At 52.4% G+C, this 21,978-nt stretch overlaps 1 protein-coding gene across 1 annotated transcript in view; it reads right to left on the minus strand.

Moving 5' to 3' along the window:
* Positions 1-539: 539 nt before the first annotated feature.
* PECAM1 (platelet and endothelial cell adhesion molecule 1) overlaps positions 540-21,978 on the minus strand; it is a 29,599-nt gene continuing 8,160 nt past the window's right edge. The window contains exons 5-15 of the mRNA XM_075559422.1: positions 21,360-21,635; positions 16,647-16,895; positions 14,969-15,244; positions 11,844-12,131; positions 11,181-11,288; positions 9,765-9,792; positions 8,934-9,010; positions 7,368-7,421; positions 5,433-5,495; positions 1,213-1,270; positions 540-733 (exon numbers count right to left, since the gene is read on the minus strand). Of these exons, the coding sequence (XP_075415537.1) occupies positions 613-733; positions 1,213-1,270; positions 5,433-5,495; positions 7,368-7,421; positions 8,934-9,010; positions 9,765-9,792; positions 11,181-11,288; positions 11,844-12,131; positions 14,969-15,244; positions 16,647-16,895; positions 21,360-21,635 (1,598 nt within the window). The 3' untranslated portion in view covers positions 540-612. The remainder of the gene's footprint in view (positions 734-1,212; positions 1,271-5,432; positions 5,496-7,367; positions 7,422-8,933; positions 9,011-9,764; positions 9,793-11,180; positions 11,289-11,843; positions 12,132-14,968; positions 15,245-16,646; positions 16,896-21,359; positions 21,636-21,978) is intronic.

The following is a 21,978-nucleotide window of genomic DNA, read 5'->3' on the forward strand; positions in this document are numbered from 1 at the left end:
AAGGACTGGTCAGGCAGCCTCAAGCCCTGGTTCTAATCTCTGCCCGGCCACTTCAAGTCGCCTCCAGATAGGCACAAGAGACTTAACCTCTGGCCCGTGTTCCCACCTGCCAAGCAGAAGTGACGGAGGTCCACCTGAAGGTTGTTTGGGGGGTGAAATGAAAAATGTGAAGCCCTGCCAACGGAGGCAGGCACAGAGAGTGCTCCGTCCGTGCCAGGTCCCACGACACAGGAGAAAGGGACTCTCCTGGCCTAGAGAACAGGAGCACATGTAGCAACGGAAGGGAAACACACGGAAAGGTCTTTCTTCTACGAAGCTGCTCCATGGGTTTTGAACAGCCAACCTTTGTCTAGCAGTCGCAGGAATCAGAAACTCCTGGGGGCTTGAGAGAGTTCAGATTCTGGTCCTGGGGATCTGGGCTGGGGCCTGAAAACTGCAGCTGCTGCAGGTCCAGCGGCCAGAGTCTTGGAAGCCTCCAAGCCCATTGTAATGATCCCTTCCCAAGAATCCACGGGACGGAGGCCCCTGTATTAAGACAGTCACACAGCCATGGCGCCGTTTGGATAAGTCGTCTTTGTGGATTCCATCTCAACAGATGTGAATGCACTCATTCTACAAGACGAAATCGCTGGGAGCACCGCTGGTTAGTTCCACGTCTGCCTGGGCACGGTGGTCAGTTCCCCGGGGCAGCTCATCACCAAGGAAGCGTGGCATGATGGGAACGAAAGTGGGGTGTGGGCAGAAATGAATAGGAAATGGGAGCAACATTGTACAACAACCCCTTGATCCCAAGGCAATGTCCTATTGGAAAGGCTGAAGCTGTGTCTTCAGAGCCAGGCACTTTCTCTGAGCCCTTTGCCAGTCCAAGGGGCACGCCCCAGGGCACGCTCACCAGCTGGCAGCTGGACTAGGTGGTCGTGCTGTGTCTCTGGGGGCAGAGAACGATTCGGCGGAGCTGGGACAATTTGGTTCTGGCCGGAAGGATGAGAAAGGGCCCTCTTGTTGGGCACAGGCTTGAGAGGCTCTGTCTGTCTGGCGTGCAGTGGGCACTCAAGAAGCATCGGATGACTGTGTGGGTGGGAGATGGAACCCCAGCCTCCCCTTGACAGGTCGGCAGCTCCTGCTTCCCTGCCCACTCCACTCCCAAGGCCCACCGTTGGTTGATTCTGGGGGAGGCGCCCGCAGGCGGGGCAGGCTGGGCCACATCACTCACCAGGGTCAGCTTTCCGGATTTCACTGTATACCGTTTCTGTGCCCTTCGATTCTAGAGCTGGAAAAGGGAGAGAGAGCAGGTCGGTCTGGGCCCGTGACACCAAGCCTGCTGCTGCTGCTGCGGCTGCAACAGGAACATCCCTGGGGCCCCCTCACCCAGCCCCACAGGGCCCATGCCCAGCTTTCAAGGTGCATAGGGGCCAATGCTGGCTTGCCCTCTGGCACAGCCCACAGTGCTGAGGGGGTCGGGGAGATGGGGCAGGTGCAGAGGTGGGGACCAAGTCTGGGACCCAGGCACATGGGGTGGCCAGTTGGCCTTTCCGGACCACTTGGAGGTATTTTAGCATCTTCTGCACTAGGCCTGCTGACACGGGGCACCAGCAGATGCAGCAGGAGCCTTGTAAGCCTCCACTGAGCAGCTTTTGGAGGCTGTCCTCCTGGGCAGCCCTCTGCAGCCCGGTTTGTTCTGTTGCTGCTCCCCACCAGCCCCGGGCTCAGTTCAGCCCCGTGCGTGTTTATGCAAGTGCACACGTAGTCCCAGCTGGGCGTGCATGTGAGCGCGTTCGGGTATCAGTGTGCGCCTGGGTGCATCAGCCCACCTCCCCCTCTGGCTGCCCAGTAGCAGCAGCTGCCCACTAATGACTAAACCAGGCCAGCCGGCTGTTTGTCTCTGCTGTCAGGGATGTTTCCGGAAGGGGCTTTATTTTGGCTTCTGTTTTTCTCAGTGTTCTCAGAGAAAGAAAGCCATGCCCCACCCCCACCCCTGTGACCTCAAGGGGTTTTCCCAGCAATCAGCATCAGGGCAAACAAGCAGTAAACAGGTGTTTAACAAGTTCCTTCCTGCCAGCTCCCACAATCCCAGAGGCTCCTTGGCTGGCTTCCAGCCATGGTTGGAGCTGGATGTGGTGCCCACCCAGATGGGGAGGAGGGGGCATCTGGGGGACAGGGAACAGGCTGGCCAAGATGGATCCAAGTTTACTCATCACTGGCCTCAACCTCACAGAGCTCTTTACTCGTGTAGCTACCCCCCTCCCCCACATCTCACATGGGAAGGCAGGGAAGAGCATGGGAGGTGCCAGGCTCCAGTGCCCTCCTTGCCCCCATCAGCCCCTGCCCCTCTGGTGCCAAGGAGGAACCTGGCTCCCCCACACAACTCGAATCCTCCTGAAGCGCTCCTCACCACCGTGACCACCACCGCTCTACCACAGCCTGGGAAACCCACAACTTCTGAAAGGGTGGCCAGCTGGGTGGTTGAGGCCCTGTGGCCGTACTGCCTGGCGGGCGATGCCCGTAGGAGCTGACTGCCCTTGCTTCAGCCATTCCCCTATCAATTTCTCCCGCCTTTAAGCAGGAAGAAGAAAACCCGATCCTTCGACCATGGACTCAGCCCTTCCCACGGGAGGAAACAACACCATGGAGAAAGTGCAATTCTCCAAGCACAAACCTGCCCTCTCCTGTCCCTGTCAGCCCACCCTGCCCCTGTCCAGCCACCAGGGGACCAAGGCAGGACCTGCCCTCTGGAATCTAAGCGCCCCTCCGCCAGCATGTGGGAGCCTGGGGCAGGCAGTCCGAGGGGAACCAGGCTCTGGTAAACTGCTCCATGGACCGTGAGTGGGCAAGAATGGAAAAGATGGCAGGGTGTTCCCAGTGCACATTCAAACCCTCTTGCCTCGGGTCTCCATTTCTCCCAAGCCTGAAGTCCTCTGAAGAGGAAGCTTCCTGTGGTCCCAGGACCAGGTCAGTGCTCAGAGGGATGGGCACAGTGCTTGTCCTGGGCGCAGGCTGGTCAGGGAAGGTTGGCAGGGACCCCCTCCCATCCCGTCCAGCACAGCCCACCCAGACTGACTCTGAGCACCAGGCCTTTGTGCCATCTTCTCGTGGAGGCCCCCTGGGCATCTCAGACCTCTCACGGCCATGGCCCCAGCTGAACCAGACCTTACCACGAGAACACCACCATCTCCATGGCTGTCCATTCAAGTCACTTCTCCTCTGCCTCCCAGCCATTCAATCCCTCACCCAGGGCTGCCCTCTGCCTCCAGGACAGGTACCTTGAATCCCCCCCATTGCCAGCGTTTCAGCTCCGCCCTCATTTTCTCTTGCCTGGTGGTAACGGCCTCTCTGCTTCATTCTCAGCCCTTTCCACTGGTTCCCCAAAGCAACCACCAGGCTCTTTAGGAACGAACTTGGATCCTATCACTCCCGGGCTTCAGGCCTCCCACTGGCTCTCCAGTCACCGGGAATGGAGTTTAGTAACTTCTGGCTTCCTTCCACCTGACCCCTTCCCTTCCTTCTCCAGCCCTCCTCTCCCTCTCCCTGCGGATGCCCCGGGGGCTCTTTTCAGACCTGAGCCAAGGTCTGCAAGGTCTCCCCATTCCTGGCAGGGCCCTTCTTGACATCCGCCGGGTCCAACTTAAGCACTACCCCTTCAAAGGAGCCTCCAGGAACCTGGAGCCAGACACCGGTCCCTTGCCTGCCTTCTTCTCTTCTGAGGAGTTCTCCTTAGGACCCACACCTATACATGTTTTCCCTTGGGCTGCCCCCTTCCCCATGTGCCCCTTTAGACCGAGTCTCTTGTTGCTAACACACAAGTGGGCACCTTGCCGTCCCTTAATCATGATCAAACCAGCAAGGGGATCATTTCCCAAGGAAATAGAGAGGACCTCGGCTCCCGCAGGCCCCTCATCCACCTGGTCCAGCCTAGATTGGGGAGTGGCTGTGGGAATCGAGCAGTCTTCACTGTAGGGACCAATGGTAGGTTTGGGAATGGTGGTCCTGAGCTGTGCAGTACACAGGCCCCGGGCTGCACAGGACAGCCCGGTCTGGAAGGTTCCGTGCCCGCCCCTGCTGACGTGGCGCCAGGCATCAGGCTAAGCAAAGGAAGATGGAAGGGTCCCCAGTGTTCGCCTAAGGCAATGCTGGGGCGCTACCGCCATGTGCTTCTGGGTAGTGTGATGCCACAGGCTGGGCCAGGATTACCCAGCTGCCTGGACTCCTGGCCACAGCCTGCGGTGGGGGGGCATGGACAGTGGGCATTCTACTAAGCAGGACAGGAAGGCTCTGGGGACTACTCTGAGGGGCCAGGACCCATGGTTCCGAGTGAGCTGAGTTGGAGGAGGGCTAGGACAAGGGTGGTGCTCTGTGTGCCCAAAGTGCCTGAGACTGGTACTCATGTTAGGCTAGACCGTGGGACTCGATTCCCCATCACAGAAGCCGAGGAAAGGGATCCCAGGCCTGCCCATCCCCGAGAGAAGCGCACACACCAAACCCAGACCTGCCCCGAGAGCCAAGCATAGCTCTAAAGAATAACCAAACTAACAACCGCCTGCCACCCAGTGGATTCTGACTCACGGCGACACTGCGGGGCAGAGTGGAACTGCCCCCCGAGCGTTTCTGAGGCTGTACATCTTTACGGGAACAGCCAGCCTCATCTTCCTCTTGTGGAGGGGCTGATGGGCTTGAACTCTTGATCTTGTGGTTAGCTGACCCACAGCACCGCCAGAACCCGTCTAAAGCCTAAGTCCAAACCAAGAAGCACAAAACCTAGGGCCACAAATCTGAAATGAGTGCCACTGATCACACCAACGAGATTCTCTGCCTTCGAAAGCCTTCATGTGCGTGCCCCTTTACATAGCCACGCTGGCAACGCCACAACAGTGCCTTACATGTACACACCTCACTCGACGACAGGCAACGCAAAGAAACCAAACACCTTCGAAAAGTCTCTCCTCAGCAGAAACAAAGCGCTTCCAGAAAACTAAACCCCAACTCAGCGACCCTATAGGACAGAGTAGAACTGCTCTGGAGGGTGGCAGAGAGGAATTCTTCTTGAACCTGACCCTGCTGGTTCGTAGACCCAATGCTTAACTGAGTGGGACACTGCGGCTCCTTACAAATGGCTTCATCCCAATTCAACCCACTGCCATCAAGTGGGTTCCAGTGACTCTCCACGGGACTCCCGAGGCTGTAAATGTGGACAGGAGCAGACCGCCTCATCGATAGGAGAGCTCACTCAGGGTCATTGCCTGGTGCTCAGTCACGGCCCAGTCACCGAGGGCCGTGATGGGCACTATCATGAGTTCTCATGAAGTGTCCTGACCCAAATTTGGTCTGGACCGAAACCCTGTGCCTATGACCTCCCTGCTATGTCACCCCCACCCCACTCAGCATCTGCATCCAAGCTGAAAGTAGGGACTGGGGGGCCCTGGAGGGAGGGATGCTACCTCGGTGAGGCTCAGGTGTGGTCACTTCCACTTCTGTGTACTCCACATCCAGGTCCAGCAGCTCTGCACAAAGGAACCGCAGTGGCCTGGGGTTAGACAGACTTTCCTTCCAGGGCTGCAGCCCCAACCGGAGGTCGCCATCCAAACGAATACATTTTTCTCTATTCTCAGGGGGAAGGTGGAGATGGGGCTATGAATGAACTCCATTCCAAATGGGTCCCAGACACAGCGCTCTCTCTGATGCCCCCTGGGGTGCATGCAAGTGGCTAACAGGTTTGACTGCAGGATGAAAAGGTTGAGGGGGGCGTTCACATACAGGAGCCTCGGAAGAAAAGTCTGAAGATCTCCTTCCGAAACCAGCCATGGAAAGGCCTATGGACACGCAGGGGGTCCTCAGGAGTTAGAAGGGACCTGGTGTGCCTGCGTGTCTGTGTCTATAGACACAAGAAATAGCCCAATACGGGCCACTAGGCAACTCCATCCCGCCTCACCTCCTGAAATGCTGGATGCTGCTCCCCAGCCCCGAGCAGAGAAGGCGAGACCCGACGCTGAAAGGGTCTCAGAAACCAGGGCAGGGTCGCCAGCCTTAAACATGCATGTTTAGAGCGTCTGGCGTACACGTGGAAAGTATTTTAACAAGATCATTTGGGGCGCTATAGTGAAATCTCATAAGTTACTAAAAGACTGTCTTGTCTTGTTTAGAAAGCCCCAGTCACTCTGGGTTTCTCGCCATCGAGTGAAACAGGATGTCGGAGGTTAAGGATACAGGTGCACTTACAGAGTCCCTCTCAGCTGTGGGCGGAAACAACTAACATCCTGTTTTCTTAAGAAGACCCTACCCAAGAGAAGCCATCCTGCAAGCCAGTGACCAGTCCATCCTTGGAGTCTTGTCCTGATCCCTGTTAGAAACTTCCTGTTTTGTTTTTTTTTAATTAAAAGATCATTTTAGTGGGGAGCAGGGAGGGAGGGGAAAAAATGAGGAGCTGATGCCAGGGGCTTAAGTGGAGAGCAAATGTTTTGAGAATGATGAGGGCAATGAATGTACAAATGTGCTTTACACAGTTGATGTATGTATGGATTGTGATAAGAGTTGTATGAGCCCCTAATCAAATGATTAAAAATATATAAATAAAAAAAATAAAAGATCATTTTACTGGGGGCTCTGACAACTCTCATCACAATCCATGCATCGATCATATCAGGCATATCTGTACATATGTTGCCATCGTTCTTTTCTAGACGCCCTTGGGATCAGCTCCTCTTTGTTTCCCTCCCTCTCCCCCACTGGTGGCCCTTTGATAGATTATAAATTACTATTATTTTCATATCTCACACCGACCGCTGTCTCCCTTCCCCCTTGGTTTCTGTTGCTCTTCCCCCTGGAAGGGAGTGTGTGGTTATGTGTTGATCGTTGGGATTGGTTCCCCTTCCTCTCCACTCTTACCCCTACCCTTCTGGTATCACTATTCTCATTCCTGTTCCTGGGTTCCATGAGAAACTTCCTTTTTTAAGTTATAACCAGTTCTTTGCAACTGGAGTCTGGGTCTCATACAAGACACCCGATAGGCACTCTGCAGAAAGCCCTCTGGTTGCCACGTTCTGTGACAGCCTAGCCCAGCGGTTCTCAACCTGGGGGTCGAACGACCCTTTCACAGGGGATGCCCGATTCATGACAGTAGCAAAATTACAGCGATGAAATAGCAACGAAAATAATGTTATGGTTGGGGGACACCACACATGAGGAACTGTCTGAAAGGGTCGCGGCGTGAGGAAGGTTGAGGACCTCTGGCTTAGCCATTACAGGGGCCTGAGTGGGAGGTGGTGGGGGGTGGGGTAAACGTGCCCCTAGGTCTTGACCGGCTTTGTTTTTTCCCCTTGCTAACGATTCTTTGTAATGTTGAGGTTTCTAAAGATAAGATTTCATTACATAATTACCTTTATTTTCATTTACTGGTTTAGTTGCATGGTTTCCAACATCTTCGTTGTAGCCTAGTTGAAAAATAACGTAATGAATTAGGAAGCATGAGACTGGGCATTTTAGTTTTCTATAACTTTTTTGAGAACTCAGCGCCACTCACAGGGAGTGCAGCATGCTTTTCTGTGAGGAAGCAGGGAGCTGGCAGTGGCCCTGTGTCGGGGTTCTGGACCCTTCCCCCTCCCACCAGACCTGTTGTGCGGGCTCTTTCTAGGCCCAGTGGGAAGTCTCCCATTCTGAGAGAGACCCTATGTATGCTTCTATTTGTGAATCAGAGACATCTCATGGAACAAGCTTATTAGAAATTAAACTACCTTCTGGAAGGGACTGGCCAGGAGCCACAAACAGGAAGAAGTTTGTGAGCTCCCCTCATTTCTTCACGGGAACAAGGCTGGAAGCTGAAGCAATACCTCTGCTTGCCACTCACCAGGTTTTGAGTAAAACAAGATTGGTTTTTGTCTTTTCTAAATCAAGTGGTTTTTATCTAGAACATTTCTTACAAATAACATGAATACTGTTTCTAAAGGGTAAATTTTTCATCTACATTTGAAATTACTATGATGATTAAGATACATTCATAAACTGAACTAATCCATGCAGACCATATAATAAAAGTTGGAGTATTTCTTACACTCTGAAATTGGGGGAGGGGATATTTATTATATAAAGTTGTAATTATATATTAAAGTATTATGCTTGAATAGAAACTTAAACCAGCCTGTAGAGTACCGCTGTGCTAGTGTATAAATAATACAAACTGTCCACTAAAGGTATTGTTTTCTGTATCACCTCAATTTCCTCTGCTAAATAGCCACCGACACTTTTTGGAATCGATAATATGATTGGTCATTTCTTATTGTGTGACTAATTTCATGTTCAAAGTCTCCTAAGAAAGAAGGGAGCAGTGGGTTAATTAGGGTGTGAGGTAGTACCGATGAAGAACACAGCTTTCCCCCAGATCCTGGATGCTTCCTCCCCCCAACTACCATGATCCGAATTCTACCTTGCAGGCCTGGATAGGGCAGAGGCTGTACACTGGTGCATATGGGAGCTGGAGGAACAGGGAATCCAGGGTGGATGATACCTTCAGGACCAAGGGTGTGAGGGATGATGCTGGGAGAGTGGAGGGTGAGTGGGTTGGAAAGGGGGAACTGATTATAAGGATCCACATGTGACCTCCTCCCTGGGAGAGGGACGGCAGAGAAGGGGGGGAAGGGAGACTCCAGATAGGGCAAGATATGACAAAATAACGATGTATAAATTACCAAGGGCACATGAGGGAGGGGGGAAAGGGGAGGGAGGGGAAAAAAAAGAGGACCTGATGCAAGGGGCTTAAGTGGAGAGCAAATGCCTTGAGAATGATTGGGGCAGGGAATGTATGGATGTGCTTTACACAATTGATGTATGTATATGTATGGATTGTGATAAGAGTTGTATGAGCCCCAATAAATTGTTAAAAAAAGAAAAAAGAAAGAAGGGAGCAGGTTGAAGAAACGCTTTGCAACTTGAGGGAGTCGTGATTGTACCATAGTGACTGTTGGCTTCGGTGTTGGGGTCTGATGATATCTTCTCACTATTGGCGTTCAGAAGTGGTACTGCCGGCCTTAAGATGAAAATTTGAAAAGGAAAAAAAAATAGAACATCTTTTACCTCAAACCACTGAGATAACCCAGGGGAGAGAAAAAACTGGGAAGAATTTCCCAAGGTCAGGAAGACTTTGTTTTTTCACTTTTAAAATGATCATTCTTTTAACCCGGAAATGATTTAAAAATAAAGGTTTTTTGTTTTGTTTTGTTTTTTGCTTTCAAAATGAGGGTCAAGGCCAGAGGGGCCAATAATACCTGGAATCCATCATCAGGTGCCCCTAATGGCTGGGGGCCCCTCAACTCTGCATCGCACGGGACTACGCCTCTTGAGAACACAGGGATTGTCTTCCCACTTGGGAATTTTAGACTTCACAGAACAATAAAAATCCAAAAAATTTTTAGGCTAATGTAAATTTGTCAAATCTTTCTCCAAGTAACTACAATTTAAAAATCCACCTACCACCAACAGAATAATATTTAAAAACAACAGCAATGGGGATTTCACATGTAATCGTTTAGGAAGGACATGATCTCATAATAAAAAGCCATTCTTTCTTCCCATAACAGAGCACCTGGCGATCTTCCACAGACAGACGTCCGCGCGCGCGCGCACACACACACACACACACACACACACGTCACTCCTACCTCAGACCTTTATTTCTGTGAATTTGGCAAGAACCACCAAAACCTTCCTAATGGCCGGATTCTCCCTGCAGACAGCCCCCTGCCTGCCCCCTCCCCCACCATGCCACAAAGCAGCGCACTGACCTGGACATCTCTACCGGGATCTGTTTGGCTTGAAAGAGAAAGAGGAAAACCAAAGTCAGTATGAAATCGCTGACATCCATTAAAACACACACACACACACACACACACACACACGCTAATTATATTCGTGCTATTCAAAAATAAAAGAGAGCATTGGGAGTGGGGAGGGAGGGGAAAAAGAGGAGCTGATACCAAGGTCTCAACTAGAAAGCAAATGTTTACAAAATGATGATGGCAACATACGTGCAACTGTGCCTGATCCGACTGATGCATGGATAGTTAAAAGAGCTGTAAGAGCCCCAGTAAAATGATCCTTAAATAAACAAACAAATAAATAAAAGAGCGCAAACACAGGTTCTCTCTCGGTCTTAAGCCCAGAGATTTCACATCTGATCCCTAGAAATCGGCCGTTTTGAGTCTTTCCACCAGGAGCAGGAGGAGACACAGACGTGACCTGAACGGGGCTGGGACCCGCTAAGCGCATCTCTTTGACTCAAGAAAACCTCCCCAAGGCAAAGGCTAACTCAATCCCTTTGCTTTGGATTCCAAGCTGGCCTGAGGCCCATGGCAGGGTTCGCTGTGGGAAGGAAGGTGTCGGGGAGCCTCTTGCTATTAGAAAACTCCCAGGGTTCCTTTGACCCACACTCCTCGGGACGGATGCCTTCTCGCCCAGGCCAGCGGCACCAGGGGCTCCGGCGGAACGCGTCTTTCCCACCCACACCCTCTGGTGGAATTCGCTGTGACTGGCAGGCCCCTCAGTGGCTACACTGAGAAAGTGCTGTCTGCCAACTGAGAAATCGGTGGTTCAAACCCACCAGCTGCTCCACAGGAGAAAGATGAGGCCGTCTGCCTCCATGAAGAGGCAGCTCCAGGGACCCAGGGAGGCAGTTCTGCCACAGCTTATAGGCTCGCTAGGCGCCATCGTCAACTCAGTGGCAATGGGTACAGGCCTCGTGCTGGCTGACTTCCATCCTGGACCCACACCCGTGCCAAGCACAGGGCCGGGATCACGGGCAAATGGCAGTTTCAATGGAAGGCATGCTGTGGGGGTATCACGACCCTCCGACTCCATTCTCTCACCTGGGACCAGGTCTTGCCCGATGCACCAGAAAAACTTCTGTTCACCCGGAGATGCCACCGTTGTCCTCCCACCCGCCAAATGATCTTTTCTGAGTGGTAATCCCTTTCATTTCTCCCTGGGGGCACCCTGGGCCTCTGTAACTCCACACCCACCCAAACCACGACCTTTGCTTCTCAAGATGGTAATCTCAGTAGAAAAAGCAATCAGCAGCAGCTACGTGGCTTCAGAGCACCCGCCCACCCACGCCATCCCTGGACACTAAGCCACCACCCAACTCTGGCCGGTTTGCTGGCAAGGGCCACCTGCCCGAATGGAAATGAAAGAGCTGTTCTCACCCTTGGCTTTCTTCCGAAAATAGCATCTGGCCCCAAGCACCAAGGCGGCGATTATCACTCCGATGACAACCACTGCGATAAGCCCTTTCTTCCACGGGGCAAGGAAGACTAGGAGCAAAGTGAGAGGTTTGTGCTCAGCCAGCATGAAATCACATCAGCTTTAAGTAACAGATAGATTGACGTCGACAGTCCTTGCACCTGGCCTCTCACCCTTAACGGCTACTGCCAGGGAGACGCTGCACGCGGGAATTCAGGCGGTTATTTCTGCGCCCTCAAGGTCATCTAAGGCTTCAGAGGAGGGAACAAGCAGCTTGCTGGAGCACGCTCTCTGTGGACCACCTATGCAGTGCTGCTGCGCCCCTAGCGCTCCCTAAATCAGAGCCCAAACCTCCTGGTCACAGGGGGCCCCTGGGTGGACAGAGGCCCTCAAGTGAATCAGATGGCAGCTCTCTGCCAAGAGCTAGGGATCAGGACTTTATGAAATACTGCAAATTCTTTATTAAAACTAACTCCCCCCCCCCACTTGTTACATTGAGAAGATGGGTTTCCTGTGACTGGTAAAACCAAAGGGCTTGGAGAACATTGGCCACCCATTTCCAGTCACAGTGTGTGGTGCGTGTGTCCTGTCCACATTCGTGGGAGCGCACACCACACCCGGCTCACCTCTGACTGGCAGCACGTTGCTCTGGGGGACGATTCTGGCGCTGTTGGCTCGGTTGAAGGCTGTGCAGTAATACTGTCCTTCCTGCTCCTTGCTGGCCTGTGGCTTGTGCCACATCGCCTGGGTGTTATTGACAGTGGTGAAATAGAAGGGCTTGTCCTCATTCTCTTTGTAAAACTTATACGTGATTGGAGGGGACGCTTCATTCACTAGGCACCGAAGCATGATGGCTTTCCCAGACTCCACCTCCCCGTTCAGCAGGACAGTCAGCTTGACTTCATCAACTGGGGCTGAAAAGCAGGGACGGGATTAGCTCTGGGAAGAGAAGGGATCAGAGGAACGTGGTACAGGCATCGGTCATGGCCAGCCCCCCCCTCTCAGGCTGTGACTTGGGCTTGGATGGGGCTCCCAACTCGGCTAGAAGGGACCCCTCTATCCTCACATGCAATTAAACACAAGCCCCCAGAGGCAGACTCCTCCCCTGACCATCTCAAGAAGTACTGACCCCTCAGTTTGAGAGCAAGATTCATCAGCTCCTCTCAGTTGCATATTCTTTGGGGATTGTGTTAGAGGTGTGTGATTTCTCACTCTCTCTGCTTGTAAAGGGGCTTGGTACTAGATCTTACAAAGAAATGACCTCGTCCCACAGCCTTCTCTAGGCATCTTGATGGTGCTGTCAGGTAAGCACGGGCCTGCTAGCCCCAAGATTGGTGGTTCAGACCCACAAGCCATGCCTCGGGGCACAGATGAGGCTGTCTACTCTGGCAAAGATTTACAAAGCCTCGGCCAGTTGGAACTGACTCATAGAGGGTTGTTTTAAAAAAGTTTTGTGATTTGTTTTAGCTTTCAGCCTGTTTTCCTCCTTTTTGCATTACTTAACCGTTTCTGTCCTTGAGGCCCCTAAAGCTTTCGACTGCCCCTCCCCCAGCCCTTCCCTAGGGGGGGACCTTCTGCAAAAAGTCTGTTCCTGGCTTTTTCCGTCTCCATTCTTCTCTTTTGACTACCTACCCGTGTAGCATCTACTTCTGCACAGTTAGCACCTAAACATCCTCTAGTGTAGACCATTCCCCTCACCTCAAAGCCTGGCTTTCTCCCTAAGCCTCTCCATCCCGAGGCTCTGCCAACTCCTCAATCCCAGCAGGTCCAAGCAGAACTCCCCTTCCTCCGGCCCCGTGCTCAACCACCCATGGGAGCACATGAAATGTCCCAGTCCGAGTGTGAGTGGTGGTGGTGGGCGGGTGGGGGGACTTGATTGTGGAGGTGCTGATCTGCAAAGCAGCGCACCAGAATGGCGGGGACCGCACACCAAAGACAGTCTCAGCATGAGCTGAATCTCAGCGGGGTAGGGTGTGTGTGACAAACAGGGACTCTGGCGCCTGGGCTGCCTTCCTGTAAAATGAGATGACCTGTCTTAAGTGTTCATGGACGTAATTACTCAAGGTACTTCACAAATGGCTGCTCACCTGGTCTGAGCTGAATGAAAGCTAACCACAAAGACTAGCCCCAAATCTATACAAAGATCAGACAGTCACCTGGACTTCCCTGCCGTCCCTGTCACAGATCCCGAGGGCTGGAGTCTTGACTCCCGGAAATGGTGAGAGCCACCAGGCTGGTCTCCCAAGACCTCAATTTCATTCTCATCTCTGGCTCTCACCACAAGCCTCCAGTCCCCAAGAATGGCAATTGGGGTCATCACCGATGGGCTGAGCTACTTTTCCTGCTCAGATCTGTGGCTCCCCATCTATACCTTCACCCCCAGGCCACCAGACTTAACCCCCGGCCTTGTAACCGCTCCATGGCCGCTATAGCAATGGTGCATGGCTGCTCTGGGAGACCGCATCCAATGCTTTCTACCCACCCCTGGGCCAACTCTGTTTTTTTTATGAAGCCCCCCCCACCCGCCGCCAACCTCCAACCAGATGCTACCTCCCATTCCTTAGGTCCCCATCACCATCTTTGTAAGGACAGTTCAAAAGGCCATTAGTAGATATCATGAAGGTAGAGGATGGTCGGAGAGGGGGAAATGGGAAGAAGGGGGAACCCATCACAAGGTTGGATATAAAGCCCCCTACCCCACGAAGGGGAGGGATATCAGAAATATGGGTGAAGGGAGACAACAGACAGTGTAAGATATGAAATAGTCATAACAATATAGAACTGATCAAGGGTGGGAGGCAGGCCAAAAGAGGAGCTGAAGCCAGGGGCTCAAGTGGAAAGAAAAAGCTTTGGAAGGGATGATGGCAACATACGCGCAGGCGAGCTTGCTACAGTTGAAGCATGGGATGTTATAAGAGCTGTAAGAGCTCCCAGCAAAATGATTTCTTTACAGGCCATTCTTCAGGGGCTGCCTGCTACCATGTCGTCTCTGCCAGTCTACCCTGCTATTCAAATAGGAGGCGCTTCAAAAGGGAGCGGAAAGCCAGAATGAAGAGGGTGGGATTTGTCCAGGAAAAGCGTGGCTGCTCTCAGACTCCACATTCTAGGAGGCAGGACTCGATCTGTCCACCTTGAGGTGGCCTCCGTGGCACGGGCAGACGAGCAGTTAAGTGAGGGGGCAGAGGCGGAAGCGCCTTCTAGCAGGCTGCAGCATATTTCAGAATTGCCAGTCACGGCCTCCGCCTGCCGTGTGCGAGGTACCAGACCAGAAAAAGCTCGCAGGGAGAGGGCCTCTCCCAGGCCAGTGGTGTGCTTTCTGGACTCCCAGCATCCCAGGTGAATGCCAGTCAGACCTCCACCCGCAGGTGCTCTGGATGGGACAGAGCCACCCTGACAGGAGTCAGTGGGAGAGAACAGCTAACGGAGGTGACTCTGGGGACGTAAAAAGGAACATCTACTAAGGAGACTCAAGCACACGACTTTAGGGCTCCCCAAAGTCAGAACATCTCCCCGCTTTCGAGCTTTAAGCAGTTGCGCTCAAAGGTTCTGAGAAGGAGATGATGATGAATCGCACGAATGGCCCCCACGTTGTTACCGGCTCCGTTGACCTGGACCCTGGTCCTGCTCTGACTGGTGTCTGGGTTAGCGACATTGTGGAAGTACCCACTCAATCCCTCTCCAGCCCCGAGCCTCCCACCACGTGAACGCAAGCCTGCAGCCCACGTGTGCTCCTCATGGCACAGAGACTTACTGACCACCTTGACCTTCAGGACCTCGCTGATCATTTCAGGGTGGGAATGGCAATTGTCGGCGATACACTGGTACTCGGCATCTTTCGTCGGGCTGTCTTTGAATACCACGGGGTCGTTGGAGTCGGTTTGGTGGCTCTGTAAGACTTTTCTTGCTTTTAAAAGGCGATAAGCGATAGGGCCGGTCCCGTTCACGGACTGGCAGTGGATCCTCACGGTCTGCCCTTTGATCACCTCAAAGCTGGTGTCGTGGAAAATCCTGGGCCGGGAGAGCATTTCTACAGCAACGGACAAAGAAACAATCGGGTGAAGGGCCTTGAACGTAGAAGCAAAACAGCCCACCCGAGAGGTGCTTTCCCCCTAAGCCCTGGCCTTTCCTTTCTTGGGCATCCGACTTTCCACGGCCTCGACGCCTTAGCTACCTTGCCCGCACTCCAGGGCATTCGAGGGTGACATAAACTCAATAACAACGGCATCTTTGTTGAGTCAGTCCTGACTCAGGGCAGCCCTCCGCCCTGCAGAAGGAAACACTGCCCGGCCCTGAGCCTTCCAAGACTCCATGATTGTGTGGTGCCGTCCAGGCCCCTCTGAGTCACAGCAGCGCTCCCCAGGCAGCAGAAGGAAACTCTGCCCCAGTCCTGTGCCATCACCCAGCTGTGATGTTGAGCCCGTCGGTACGTTCGAGCCTCCGCTTGTCTGTCGGTTTGTTGTTCTGTGGCAGCTTGCGTGTTGCTGCGATACTGGGAGCAGCTCAAAGAGCAGCAGGGTCGTCCGAGGGGGGCAGGTTTCGGCAGAGCTTCCAGACTAAGAAGTGATCACGAAGAAGGACTCGGCTGTCCCCTCCAGAGGGCTGAGCCGCTGAAATCCTCATGGATAGCAGTGGGGCGCTGTCAGATGTGCTGAAACCTGACAACGCCTGACGAGACACCACGGCTGGAGCAATGGACTCCATATAGCATCACATCCCTGTCAACACGTGTCGTATTTTCATACGTGGTGCACACACAGACACGCCAAGCAAAGGCACAGAGAAAGGACAAGCAGAAGCCCTTTCACAGCAGACCCTTCAAGCCCCACTCTCCTAAGAAGCCAATGGCATGCCTCAGGAGACTTCCCACCCACGGGCCTGTGAGCCTCCTGCATTCGGCGTCATTGCATGTGTTTTGTGATTCTGAAGAGGGCTTTATATATTGGTATTGGACATATGGGCTAATATCAGACTTATGGACTTGATCCTAGACTGGGCTGGGATGTTTTCTCAATACTCAATTGCTCTTGTCTATAAAGCTCTTTCTTATACACATCTGAGTGTCTATGGATTTGTTTCTCTAGTCTACCCAGAATAACACACAAAGAAACCTCAAAACAAATTTCATGTTTACCTAGCACTGTTTCCTCCCTGGCCTTTTTGGGCAAGACCCTGCCCCAGCAGCCAGAATCCTGTCAATCATCAGCATGCAATCTGTCAAGCATGTAGCCCCAGGCAAGCCATGACCTTGATTTTGCCTGCTGACATTTCTCTGGCATTGTCCCTCTCTGGTGCTCCCACCCTTCTCTGCTTCCCTGGGATCCTGACCCTGCCGAAGGCTGCTCTGCTTTCAGGCTAGAAGAGGGTGGCAGCTGGCAATCAACCCCTTCTCTCCTTGGTCCTGGGCTCTGAGCCCGCAGAGGCATACCCACCACACACAGTGATCTGGACCGTGTTGCTCCTCTTGGCGACATTGCTGATGGTTGCCGTGCAGGTGTACGTCCCGCTGTCCCACTCGGAGGTGACCAGGGTGAGATTCTGAGCCTGGGCTATGGTCACACTTCCTCTCTGGATAGTGAAGTTGCCTGGGGGTGCCCCGGGGATGGTGCACCACAGGCTGAGGCGTTCCCCCTCATCCAGAAGTGTGGTGGAAGATTCCAGCTTCGGTTTGGAAAACAGCTCTGGAAAAAAACCAAAAAAAACAATAAGGGCATGGGGCAGTGGACTGAGTCACGTGATCCTGTAAGGTGGGCACATGGCATGAAGCATCTGTCCAAATCCTGGTTGCCGTGCTCAGGTACTGTTGAGTCATCTCAGACACATAGAGACCCACCCTCACTCCTACCCCCACCCGACCTGCCGGTCCGTCCTCACAGTTGTTATGTTTGAGTCATTGTTTCAGCCACTAGCTGAGGGACTTCCTCTTTCTCGACCACCCTCTACTTTACCAAGCACGTCACTTTCCAGGGGCTGGCCTCTCGATAACACATCCTAAGTATGTGAAAGGACGTGGGACCATTCTTGTTTCCAAGGAGCACTCTGGCTCCCCAGACAGACGTGTTTGCTGTTTTGGTATTCCTTGCTAGGTACCTTCCTTGCTAGCAGCTAATTAACAGGGGTCAATCTTCCTCACTCCGCTTCCTGTACCGCCTCGGACAGTGTTTGGCTGCTACTCATGAGGTTTTCAGGGCCTAATCCCTTAGAAGCACATGGCCTGTTCCGCCTCCCTAGTCTGTACTTAGTCTGGAAGCTCGGTTGAAATCTTGGCATCGGTGGTGACCCTGCTGGGGTTTGAAGGACTGGGAGCATTGACTGCCAGCATCCAGCAACTAGCACAGTATGACAAGCCTGACAGAGCCGTGGGTCAAACCCCTGTCCATGCACACCAAGAACGACCGCTAATGTAAACGGAAAGCTTTAGTTAGCGATGATGCATCAATCGTGGGTCACAGGGCCATGGGGTCAGTGGTAGAATGCTCACCTTCCATGCAGGACACCTGGTTCCATTCCTGGTGCACCTCGTGCACTTACCTGTCTGTCACTGGAGGACTGCATGGCTGCTAAAAGTGACTAGAGAGAAGGGCTTGACCTACTTCCAGAAATGAGCCAATAAAAAATGCCTTGGATCCTTTTAACGACGGTGTGGAAGGTGAAGCAGGAAGCCCCTGCCCTCCCCACACTGAAGCCAAAGCAAAGAGTTACAGGTCAAGTGGGCCATGCTGAAAGGCACCCCCCCCACACACACACATGGAATATCCCAATGTGAACCACCTTCTGGTGGCTCGAGACACTGAGGCTAAGAAGGCAGCCCACATGTCCTCAGAAGAGTGTGCCCCAGGAGAAACACACTGGACCACTACCCCACGGTCAAGTTCTCCCCGACCACTGAGTCCGCCATGAAGAAGACACAAGATGGCAAGACCCTGGTGCTCATTGTGGGTGTCGAGCCACCGAGCACCAGACCCAACCGGCTGTGATGAAGCTCCGTGACACTGACGTAGCCACGGTCAACACCTTGATCAGGCCTCATGGCGAGAGGAAGGCATAGGTTCCACTGAGTCCCGACTGTGACGCTTCAGATGCTGTCCACAAAAGCAGAATCCTCTCAACCGAGTCCAGAAGGCTAATGCAAAATACAAACTTTTTCGATCGAAAAACAAACAAAACAAACAGAGATGACAAATGGTCTGATCCGCAACTCGCTGTGGGGTTGTCAGCGGGCCAGGCAGCCAACAAAAATTGCTTTATCAATAGTAACCAACGTGCCACAGAAAGGTTAGAGTTATCCAGGCAAGAAGGACAGGGAAAGTGTCCGAGGCACAAAGGACAGCCAAGGGGAAGGCCTAGCAGGAAGATGTGCAGACTGTATCCTCGGGACAATGGGAACAAGGAAGGGTCGGGGTCAGGTGGGTTTCGTAGAGAGATTTCTAGCAGAGAATGAGTGAGGGTAGAGGGCCCAGGCTGGAGACAAGAGGAGATGCAATTTGGGCCCAAACCAGAGTGACATGGGGTTGGAAAGAAGTAACAGCTGGCCACTGTGACACTAGTGCTTCCTGTGAAGGGAAACGAGGAAGACCTCCTGAAGCCTCCCAAGGTCAAGCATTTGATCAAGCACCACACTATGCATGGTGCCACTCTAAAAGGTTATTGGTTTCATGACTCAGTTTGAATGTCAACAGGGGTAAAGACCGAGGTTCAAGCTGTCTAGCTATGAGTTGGCACCAACTCAAAGGCAAAGTCATCTCCTAACATAAATATTCCTTGAAATAGGTCAATATTTCAGTCTTGTGCAAGCTTTTAGCTACTGGCAAGCCACTCGTTAACTACTTGATCGGTGTAGAGACTTGGATTGCTCGCGTTAGCAAGTACAAATAGCTTTCTAATTATGACTTTTGTTGAAGAAGGAAGAAGTTTATATCTTCAAGGCAGTAATTTTTCAGACAACCAGCCTTTCAGAGGAAGAAGAAGAACCAAGGCCTAAACTTCCTTTTAAGAAAGCTTTTTGGGATAGAGCTTTGCAAATGGAGTCTGAGGTCAGGGAATCCAGCCCTGCCACTGTCTCTAACCGTTATAGGGCAAACAGCCAGCTCTGTATTGGTCATCAAGGTTACAGAGCGATGGATGTCGTCTCTTTTAAAATCATTCAAAGTCCACGGAGTCGTTCTAGTTCCTCAACAAGGAGCAAAGCAAAAGCTTCAAAAAGGTGGATTTATTTCCTTAAGGCACCTTGTGTATCCTTCCTTCCGTTATATCTGTGTTCTGAGCACCACCGAGAAGTTGGGGTTAGGAGAAGGCCCCAAAGCAATCGACCTCCTGATACACCTTAGAATCTCCCCTTAGGCACTGGCAAAGGAAAAAGAAAGCAAAAAAGAGGGAGATGATGACAGGAAAAATTCAAAAGCAATGAGACCACATTAAAATATACACACACACACACACACACACACACACACACACCATAGTGAATGAAGGGGTAAGTGCAGAGTGGAGACCCGAGGCCCAAGTGTCGACCACTGGAGATCCCCTCACAGAGGGGTTTAGGAGAGGAGATGGGTCAGTCAGGGTGCGATGTAGTACCGATGAAGAACACAGCTTTCCCTCAGATCCTGGATGCTTCCTCCCCCCAGCTACCATGATCCGAATTCGACCTTGCAGGGCTGGATAGGGCAGAGGTTGTACACTGGTACATATGAGGACTGGAGGCACAGGGAATCCAGGGTGGATGATACCTTCAGGACCAGGGGTGTGAGGGGCGAGGCTGGAAGAGTGGAGGGTGAGTGGGTTGGAAAGGGGGAACTGATTACAAGGATCCATATGTGACCTCCTTCCTCCCTGGGGGATGGACGGCAGAGAAAGGGGGGAAGGGAGACTCTGGATAGGGCAAGATATGACAAAATAACAATCTATAAATTATCAAGGACTCATGAAGGAGGGGGGAGCGGGGAGGGAGGGAAAAAAAAAAGAGGACCTGATGCAAAGGGCTTAAGTGGAGAGCAAATGCTTTGAGAATGATTAGGGCAAAGAATGTATGGATGTGCTTTATACAATTGATGTATGTATATGTATGGATTGTGATAAGAGTTGTATGAGCCCCTAATAAAATGTAAAAAAAGAAAAATATATATATACATATATATAATAAAAATACATAAACCATCCTCAGGTGGGCGCAGGGTGGTTTAGAATTCAAATTAGGAAAGGCTGGTCTGTTTGTAAAGCGTTACTGTCTCAGAAACCCACAGGGGCTGGTCGACCCTGTCCTAGAGGGTCGATAAGAGTCAGAATCGACCTGATGGCAGTGAGTTGGGGTTTCTTGTTTTGGGTCTTTCGGTGGAGGCGGCAATGGGGAAGGAGCGGCAGAGCAGCGGCCTCGGAACCAGGAGGAAGGTGGGCCCCGAGACCTGGAGAAAGCAGCAGCAACTCTCGTACAAAGAACCCGGTCAGACTATCATGAAGAGCACAAGGGATCTGAACAAGTATTTCCTGAGCTACGCCAGTGTCCTAAGCTCTGTACTAAGTTCCAAAGATGTGAACATGTTTGGTTTTTTTCTTCAGTCACAGGCCTGGCCCCTTAAGACTTCTCATAGAGTCAAGGGGACAAGACACGAACACCAACTCTGACCGTAGCTACTGATGCGAAGGAGCAGAGCCTGCTGGGAACGGAGCAGCCTCGGTGGAGGGAAACCTGGAGAGCGACCTGGGGCTCGGCCTTTAAAGGCATTAGAAGTCTGATAGCCATGGGGAAAGGTGTTCCAGACAAGAGAGATGGTCAATGAAGGACAGTGGAGCTCAGAGCCTCTGCGCCCAGGAATAACAATCTCGGTTAGGGACCATGGTCGGAAGCCTCCTTACCCCCAGCCCCATCGAGTATAGGCGAGGCCAAGAGAAGCCCCCGAGGCCACAGAGGTGACGGGCGGTAAGGTGGGAGGTGGATGATCGAGCACGCATCCCACCCATCACAGCTGACCACTGACTCACTTGACGTTGCCTGCTCCCCAGGGACACCCTGCAACTTTGTGTGTGTAATGTTGAACGAGCAGGGAAGGGGACACCGTGGACTCTCATTGGCCACCGCCAATTTGGATCCTATCCTGGAGCCTCTCGAATGCCCCCACAGAAGCATGGTCTTCCCACAGCTGCCCTACCTGTTATGTTGACCATGATGCTGCTGAGCTTGGATATCCGGCTGGATTCGACTTTGCAGGTATAGTTGCCGCTGTGCTCCACCATGGCCATCACCGAGTAGGAGGCCTCGCTGCCGTGGCTGCTGTGGGCCACGATATTCTTATCCTTGAGGATGATGATCTCAGGGAATTCCTGGGCCTGGTACCTCACCTGAATGGTGCACTTAATGTGGAGCTGATCTCCCTCTGTGATTGTCCCCTCAGGACTGATGTGGAACTTGGGGATGGAGAAGGATTCTACGAGAGAAGAGGACACGGTCACACCTGGGAAAAGGATGAAGTCACCCCTCTTCTTGTCCGCTCCTCGGGGTCTTGGTCTTAGTCTCAAGCAATGTGTTTATGAATGACAAGATCTGGCCTTTCCCCTCAAAACCCTTCCCCTAGCGTCACCCCCTCCCCAACCCTCCTGTTCAATCTTGCGGCTTCAGCCTTGTTCTTAACTGCCAGGTAGGTCTCTGATTTTATTTCGCTTTCCAAAGGCTGCACCACTTTCTCTAGGTCCCTCCTGCAAAACCTTCTGTAAGTAACCTCAGAAGTAACCACGAGAGCTACAAATGGGTTTGTCCGCATCCACCAAGGA

This window comes from Tenrec ecaudatus, chromosome 10 (genome assembly GCF_050624435.1).
Source record: "Tenrec ecaudatus isolate mTenEca1 chromosome 10, mTenEca1.hap1, whole genome shotgun sequence".
Taxonomy (NCBI): Eukaryota; Metazoa; Chordata; class Mammalia; order Afrosoricida; family Tenrecidae; genus Tenrec; species Tenrec ecaudatus.